General features: G+C 41.5%; 1 protein-coding gene across 1 annotated transcript; it reads left to right on the top strand.

Annotated features, from left to right (window-relative positions):
- Positions 1–4,289: 4,289 nt before the first annotated feature.
- Positions 4,290–5,905, top strand: mos (v-mos Moloney murine sarcoma viral oncogene homolog). Its single transcript, XM_031875971.1, has one exon. It carries the CDS (start codon positions 4,374–4,376, stop codon positions 5,388–5,390), a length of 1,017 nt encoding a protein of 338 aa, XP_031731831.1. The 5' UTR covers positions 4,290–4,373; the 3' UTR covers positions 5,391–5,905.
- The last annotated feature ends 2,478 nt before the right edge of the window (positions 5,906–8,383 follow it).

Below are 8,383 nucleotides of genomic sequence, written 5' to 3'. Positions count from 1 at the left end.
ATGCCGTTCAAATGAGCTGAGGAAGTTCAGAAACGAACTGCATTCCAGCCATGTTGGTTTTGTTATACGTTGCATTTCATTAATGCCATCCTGTGACAATGATGGACTCATTGATACTTCTCAATATTTTACTTCAAATCTATTTTACAAACTACTGTTGTATTTTTATAAATATAGGCAAAGTTATTCACATAAACATATATGTATATATATAAGTAAATATATATGTATATGTTTATAGGTTGTAAAATAAAAATGAATGCTGCAGCATTTATCTGTTGTTTTTTTAAACATTGACATCATCCAAAGAGGCAGATTATTTATTGTCTGGCAGAATAACCTGATTTGATTTACATACCTTGCTGCTATGAGATGAAAGAACTGCAGTTGTCAACTCGTGTTTTTACACAATGAAAGTTCAATAAACGTAAGAGAAGGATCCCACTGCAGCTCTGTTTGGTCATTCCTAAAAAAAATGTGTCATTCACTATGATTTTGTCTTCTTTTTGTGTAAATTGGTGGTTCTGTCCTCATGTCACATGAGCCCACATGGAGTCACTTTCATTACACTGAGACCCAGATATTGCCAACCTTTAAAGTCAAATTTCAAAGAGAAGAGTCTACAGCATTTTGGCCGCGTATCAAACAGATGATCACCAGCTTTGACAAACATTTTACAGTTTTCATAAGATCAGTAATTCCACCTTCAGTTATGTTGACATGATAAAGTCTCTTCCACACAAGTTGCAGCCTCATAGTAGGTGTCGCTGTTCTGACGTGCCCAATGTGTAATCAGGATAACGCACGGGGACAGTTGCTACAGTAACCACGATACTATACCTGACTAATGTTTCACATCTTCTATTGTTTCATATTGTTGATATTTTTGAAACAGGTGTTTGCGGCGGTGACTGTCCCTTTGCTTCACTGTCGTTTCCCTTCCGTCTGTGGATTGACAAACTGGGCTCATCAAGACCAACTGCCTGACAAAAGACAAAGAATATTAATACTTTTATGCAGGAATTATTGACCTATGGAGGGGACCTCTATCCGGCAGGCAGAGATCATAACCATTTTTCTACCCCACACCATTCATTGATATTTCAAACCATAGCTCTATCTTACTATCAATTTAAACCAAAAATCCAGAAAGACTTTATGGAAGCTTAATTTAAGTGTACTTGAAAGCCCGCTAATCAAAGAAGCACTAGAGGAGGACATTCAAGTCTATCTGGAATATATGGGCTCTGATTATGGGGAGGTGGAGCTTATACTGAACCATAGTATATACGTAGCAGTGGTTCTCAAACTTTTTCTGTCACGCCCCACTTTGGAGGAAGAAAAATGTTCATGCCCCACCACCCCAACAAAATTGTAACAAAATGGTCCATGTTGAACTTTTATTGAAATAACAACATTGTGTGACTCCTCCATCTGTGCTTTTTCAAATAATAGAATAAAGAAAATTGCAATCACTTTCAAGTAAACCAGATTGCTCCATCAGACAAAAACAAACACAATGTGCAATCACTTTGTTAGAACAATGCAAATACAGTTCAATCTGTGCAAAAAAATAACTAATATTTGGCAAAAAATAGCTTATTGTGGCTGAAATTAACCTGTTTTGCACTGAATATCTTTCTAAGATAATAACAATAAAGTACAACCTGTGAAAAACTAAACAAAACAAGTTCAAATATTTGGCAATAAAGAGTTTTACTGAGTTTTACACTGCATATCTTTTCAAAACAACAATAACGTGCAACCTGTGCAAAACAAAATGAGTGCAGATATGTGTGAGCCATATGCTCACACATATTTTATTTTAAATATGAGCTTTAAAATGTAGCATTCTAAAAGTAAAATAATAGCTGTGATAATAGCTGTGATAATAATAATAGCTGCACGTGGGACTGTTGGGACTGTTGGTACACTGGTTGTGGTCATCACAGTGAACAGTGAGATGAGAGGACATGTGAGCCCTTGTTGCTGTAGTTCATCTCCTTGGAGCAGAGGCTGCATTTAGCATAGCCTGCCTTATCAATGTATTTAAAACACTGTGACAGCAGGAAGCTGTACTCACGTCTGTTTATCCAGGCCCAGCTCCACTCACAGCTCAGCCCTGCGTCAAGCTGCGCTACACGAACAGCTTCCTCCCCCTGAAGCTCTTTGACCTCATCATCTCATCAGTATCTGGGCCTCATCATTGTGGTCATGAAAGTTATTCTGACAACGAAATCATCCTCATTCTACTTTGAGTTAAAACAAACAACCTGCAACCAGATGTGCCGGTGTTCCGGTTTAATGTTAACGAGTGACCGCGTGAACTGAACCGGAACACTTTAACGGTGGGAAATTAAGACGCTGTACACATCTGAACGCTGATTGGCCAAGACTCGACATATCACATCAGAGATGTTTTATTGTGAAGATCACAACATCACTTTTTCTCCTTATCTCACTCCAATCTGAGAAACGCTGGCTGGCCAGTTGACACCACCCCCCCCAAAAAAAAAAGCCTCTACGGATCTACACGTTTCACGTGGATGATATATTTTGATTCAAAACGGCGAATTTCAAGTTTGTATGAATAAAGTTCTTGAAATAAAAAAATTCTGCATTTCCCCCTGCGCCCCACCTGCAATACCGTCGCACCCCACTAGAGGGGCGCGCCCCACAGTTTGAGAACCACTGGTATATAGTATAGTGAACCATACTGTGGGATGCATTCAAGGTGAGGGGAAATATTATAGTAATTAATAGTTAAAAATCAGATTGATGAACTATAAAAACTGAAAATGTAATAGAAACCTGTTTTGCTCTAACATAAATATTGGGAAGTCAGTGACAAAGTAGGTTATCATCTTATGAATTAAATAAAACACAGGCAGATGGTGCTCTTTACAAAATGAATAATATTAAGACGAAGGGGATTGAACACAAACAGGAGAAGATTCAACAGTGTTTGCTGTCATTCTATTTAAAACTGTATCCTCAACAACAGCTTGACAATGACTCACAGACACTTTTTTATATTTACTCCACCTCCATCTGTGGTAGACGTAAACATTTGTTTAATTTTTTTACTAAATGTAGATTATCAAATGCTCTCATACGTTATAGCAAGGAGGTTTGAAAAGTGCCTGCAATATCTCCAAAACAGAAGCTGGGGTTATTTGCATGACATTTTTTTATAAATGTGCAACTTTTGTGTTGTCCAGAAGAAACGGGTTCAATGTCTGGCTATTCTATTATTTGATCAAAGACACAAGTCATGAGTTTTAATTACGAACCAACTAGAGATATTATCAAAAAATACAGTGATGGGATCCTGATTCAATCAAATATTTGCCAAAGAAACCCATCAAAACCCATTTCTATCCATTCTCTATTCCACTGTTCACATTTACAGAGGGCTGGGAGCTATCCCAACATGAAAGGTCACAAGTCTGATAAGTAATGTGTACAAAGCTCTAGTTGTCCCTGCATCAAATTTCAACTGAGCCAGGCTGTATTTGATGCTGAAGGCCAACTCCTTCCTGCTCTCACTGTGGTCTGTTGCCTTTACGTTCATGCTTCTCTCACTTTATGATGCGTGTCTGCTTGGAAAGTTCAGAATTGATATGTACTAGTTCAGGTTGTAATCAATCAATCCTGGACAGAGACACGGCAAAGGATCTCGCAAGTCGATTCTGTTCTTTGGATCAGACAAGGAGGTCAACATGACCGTAAGGGAACAGAAGAAAAAATAATTAATACAGGTTTCCATGAACAGACTGATGGATGATGCAGCCCATTATGAGCTATCTTGTGTTATAATCTCCATCTTACACTGAAGTGGTGTTTAGAATGTGATCATCTGTTCCTGCATGCTGGAAAGGTCTGAGTGAAAAACACTGAAAAGGACAAACTCAAGCTCTGAGCTGTGTAACAGGCTCCTCGGTGGAGCTCCCTCCCCCAAGCCTCATGCTCAATCCACTGAGTCAAATGTGTTCGTGTGCACTTCTAAAACTGGACACTGCACTAAAGTGCCCAGCTGTCAAGCTGCTAATTATGGTATGCACACATGCAGTAGTTACTTTTTGACACAAATACATATTATTGCGCTTTAATACCACAGGATGCAAAAAAGTGTGTCATTTTACCCCGCCCTCCCCTACTACGGAGAGCGTAAACTGAGTTGAACCATCTGGGTGAACCCGTTGAACCCAAACAGAGCGCATTACATACTCCTCAACACTAAGTGGCGGTGTGACTGGCTGGCAGGTTTTTTTGTGTGTGTCAGTGCTGAAAAGCTTTGAGACGACACAGCTGCTCACCAGTCAGCAGCAGACTTCAAGCTGCACACACACAGCGAGCCTCCACTCCACACGATGCCCTCTCCAATCCCCGTGACCCGCCTGCTGCCCAAAGATATCCTCCCGAGCCTGGACTTCGGGACCTGCAGCAGTCCGCTAACCAAGTACTCCTTCGGTACCACCTTACAAGTCCCGGTTCAGAGACTCCACGGCAAAGTTGCCAGCCGGCTCTGGTCCACTGTGATACACTGGAAGGAACTGCGCGCCCTGCAGCCTGTGGGTTCCGGAGGGTTCGGCTCCGTCTATAAGGCAGAGTACCTCGGGGACACCGTCGCGCTGAAGAGAGTCAAGAAGTGCACGAAGAACAAGCTGGCGTCCCGGCAGAGCTTCTGGGCCGAGCTGAACGCAGCACACCTGCGCCACCGAAACATCGTGCGCGTCATCGCGGCGACCACCTGCGTACCGTCGGATTTTGGAGACGAAAGCAGCATTGGAACAATACTGATGGAGTTTGTGGGGAACATGAATCTGCAGCAGGTCATTTACGGGTGTGCAGAGCCGCTGGGGGAGGACAGGTGGCTCCGGTACTCTACAGACATTGTCCGCGGCTTGCGGTTCCTTCACTCCCACAGCGTTGTGCATCTGGACATAAAACCAGCCAACGTATTGGTGTCCAGTGAAGACGTCTGCAAAATTGCAGATTTCGGCTGTTCTCTCAAACTGGAAGATGGATGTGAAGTGAGCTCCATCAGCCCCCATCTGAGCCACGTTGGCGGCACGTACACGCACAGAGCTCCGGAACTGCTGAAGGGCGAGGGGCTGACTCCTAAAGCGGATATCTTTTCTTTCGGGATCACCTTGTGGCAGCTGATCACCAGAGAGCAGCCATACACCGGTGACCGGCAGCACGTGCTCTACGCGGTTGTGGCGCACAGCCTGCGTCCATCTGTTCAGGACCATCCGGTGTTTCGGTCGGAAAAGGGGCAGCTGTGTAGGACTTTGCTGAGCCGGTGCTGGAGCGCAGAGGGCCGCTGCAGACCCAGTGCCGAGGAGCTGCTGCCTCATCTGGAGCAGCTGCGCTCCCAGGTGTGACTGAGTTTTCTAACTGGTGCACAGATGTGCTGACAGCTGTGGGTATCATTACATGGACATGTTTTGCAGATTTACTATTGGTGTCTTGAAAAAAAGGCAGATCACTCCTTAGTTTAAAGCAAACCATCTTTGACTGAAGGAGTTGGTCTACATACTTGTGTCCTTATTTCAACTTCATGGCAGAAGTTCTTGACTTGATGAGAGAAAATCAACTTTTTAAAAGTACGTTGTAGAGTCACTGTCGGTTAAAGTCAAGGCTACAATTAGTCAGAACACTGCATATTACTGGTCCCTCTAAATACAAACTAATGTTTTAAAGTTCATTTAGTCCTGCACTGCATAACACTTCATTGTTTCATTTGACAACTCAAACAATCCACTAAGTTACTGTGAGAGTTTTGTTTTAGCAAGTTTTCTTAAAATATGGAATCAGTGTTTGAGTTTTACTTGCCATGCTGAGATTGTATTGTGAGATTTAAGTGTGATTAAGTTTCATTAAAATTATTTTTATACTATTTATTGTGCTTCTCAGCTCTTCCTCACCCCATGCTTACAGGTCAACGGTTTGTCTGAGGGCTCGCATGTATAGAGATTCATTTACACCCATTCATTTTAGAGATTCTGTTTAACCAGAGCTGCTCTCAAACTGAGGAAACATCACAGGCATGTGAGGAACACAAAATGTCTTTTAGATGAGCTCTACCTTCCTTATATCACGATGACTTGAAGTAAACAATCACACGAACATTTTTCAAAAAAGCCCTTTAACTGCTATTTGGATCAGCAGAGCCCTGTTCTATCTGCTTCATGTTTCACTTCACTTATCCGCACAACTCAGCTTCTTGAAACGGGCACGATGGTCATACATGTTTAATTGTTGGGTCAACCTAAAAGTTTAACATTTCAATAAAACGTTCACCAGTAAGTTTCTATATTTAGAAGAAGCTTAATTGTTGTTTTACATCCTGGACAATGAAAATATACAAAAACTTTACAATGAATGTGTTTATATAAAACATTAGGGAGAATCAAATGTACATGTGAACATTTTAAATCCATCATGTTTAGAATTGGATGACTTCATCGTGTTCACGTTGTGTGGGTGTTGAGACACTTGTCTTTTATATCGGCTTGGCATCAGATATTTGCTCAATCTTTTATTTGTTCAAAAGTGTACGTCCTCCCCCTGAGTCAATGTTGAAACACAGCCACCTGCTGGTCACGGACTAAAGACAGAGACCTGTCCTAACTTTTATGAATGTTACTGTATGGCCGCGCAAGCTGATATAAAGGACCCTGTGTGTGTTTTTATGTTTCTTTGACTAATAAGTCAAAGTTTAGGACCATTCTGAAGACTATTTGTTAGAAGTTGTAAACGTAGTGGCTCAGGTCCACATTGGAGACGGGATGTCTGGGTAGGGGAAGAAATGGTCATTTAATAGAAGAAATATTACAGTCGGTTGACTCAGCATGAACGTTATCTGAGAGCTAGATGCTGCACTGCCCCTTCAAATATCAAATCAACCTTTCCTTTATCTTTCTTGCAACTGCTTCACAAAATATCTTCAGTAGACACACGCACACAATTAAATGAGTGGACAACAGATTACAGGTTAATGTGCTACATATGTGAGACAGTTGTATAGGGTACAGTGCATTGAAGTGCTGCATGGAGACTGCAAGGAAAAGTCAACCAATAGTGTTAGGAATGAAAAAGAAACCAGATTCCTCATTTGGTTGTATAATGGGCGTGGCTAAGTCTGCTCTAGATATTGTTTTGATAAAAAAAGCCACATCTTTATCCTCTCAGTAAGTTTATAGCATATTTTTTTATTGAAATATTTATCTTGTTCTTATGAGCAGCAGTGATTGAATACAAGTTAGTATCACTTACAATCACTGCAGGCATGACAGAATTGTACCGTGAATAACCGTTACTGGAAACACCAATCATGACCGGACAACTAACATTCTGCTGTTTGTTAGAGAACCAGACGACAAACACATCTTACTGTCACTTTATAATAATACTGATACCAACATAATAATCATGGAGAGCAAAGAGAGTCTACTGATCTATAATTCTCACTTTTCAATGAATGCCGTACGTTTGACAGCCTGTAGAATTATTGTATTTAAGTGAAGGGGGCTTAGACATTACTGCAACCTCTGAGCTGGTTGTGCTTTAATTAAAGATCAATTATATTTGAATAATGAGAGACCCAATGCACCCCTGTCTTGTGACTACAAATAGTTTGATCATGTCAGTGTCTTGCTGGCAATTCAATTCAAGTTTTCTTTCCCATAATTCAGATGCATTTCTGCCAAATGTGTTGCTACACTTGAGATTCAGTGATTGTTTTTTGGCACATAGTTGTCTTTAGCTTTACCTCAACTAACGCGTGGAAAACACAGTGTTCCGTTAGTGGTGGCTCATTCACTGTGTGGAAATGACTCCATGATCAGAGTTGAATCCAGAGTAAAGGGACTGAGTTGGTCACTGGTCTATCCAGGTCCTGGTGAACTCATTGGCAAGATAAAGACTAGTGTAAACAAAATACTTCCTGCATTGCAGCCACTGCTTTTTGGACATTTCAGTCCAGTTTGAAACTAAACCAGTAGATCTGACATGCCTGAGATCGATGGTCCATCACAGTGAACCTTCCTGTTACCAATACATTACTGCTGCATGGTAAAGCAAGTGTTGTGACTTAGAGCATCACTAGATTTGATAATGAACATGGGTGCTGTGTACAGGGTAGAGCTGTACAGTGTGTCTGTGTTTTTTTTGTTGAGTTGCAGGTGATTGGACTGGAGACTGATTCGGCCTGAGATAAGAAGGAACCTGTGGAGGCCGGCTCCTTTCTCTCCAGCTCTCAACCAGGCCACGCTGCACAAGAGGGGGTCGCTATCCTACCGATCGGATTGGCCAATCGTAGAATATAGCCCAGGGGTGTCCAAACTTTTTTCAAAGAGGGCCAGATTTGATAATG

This window comes from Anarrhichthys ocellatus, unplaced genomic scaffold (assembly GCF_004355925.1).
Source record: "Anarrhichthys ocellatus isolate YVR2014 unplaced genomic scaffold, GSC_Weel_1.0 scaffold101, whole genome shotgun sequence".
Classification (NCBI taxonomy): Eukaryota; Metazoa; Chordata; class Actinopteri; order Perciformes; family Anarhichadidae; genus Anarrhichthys; species Anarrhichthys ocellatus.
This window is presented reverse-complemented; position numbering and strand designations above follow the sequence as displayed.

Coding starts and splice junctions, on each gene's coding strand:
- mos (XM_031875971.1), top strand. CDS start 4,374: ATGCCCTCTCCAATCCCCGTGACCCGCCTGCTGCCCAAAGATATCCTC.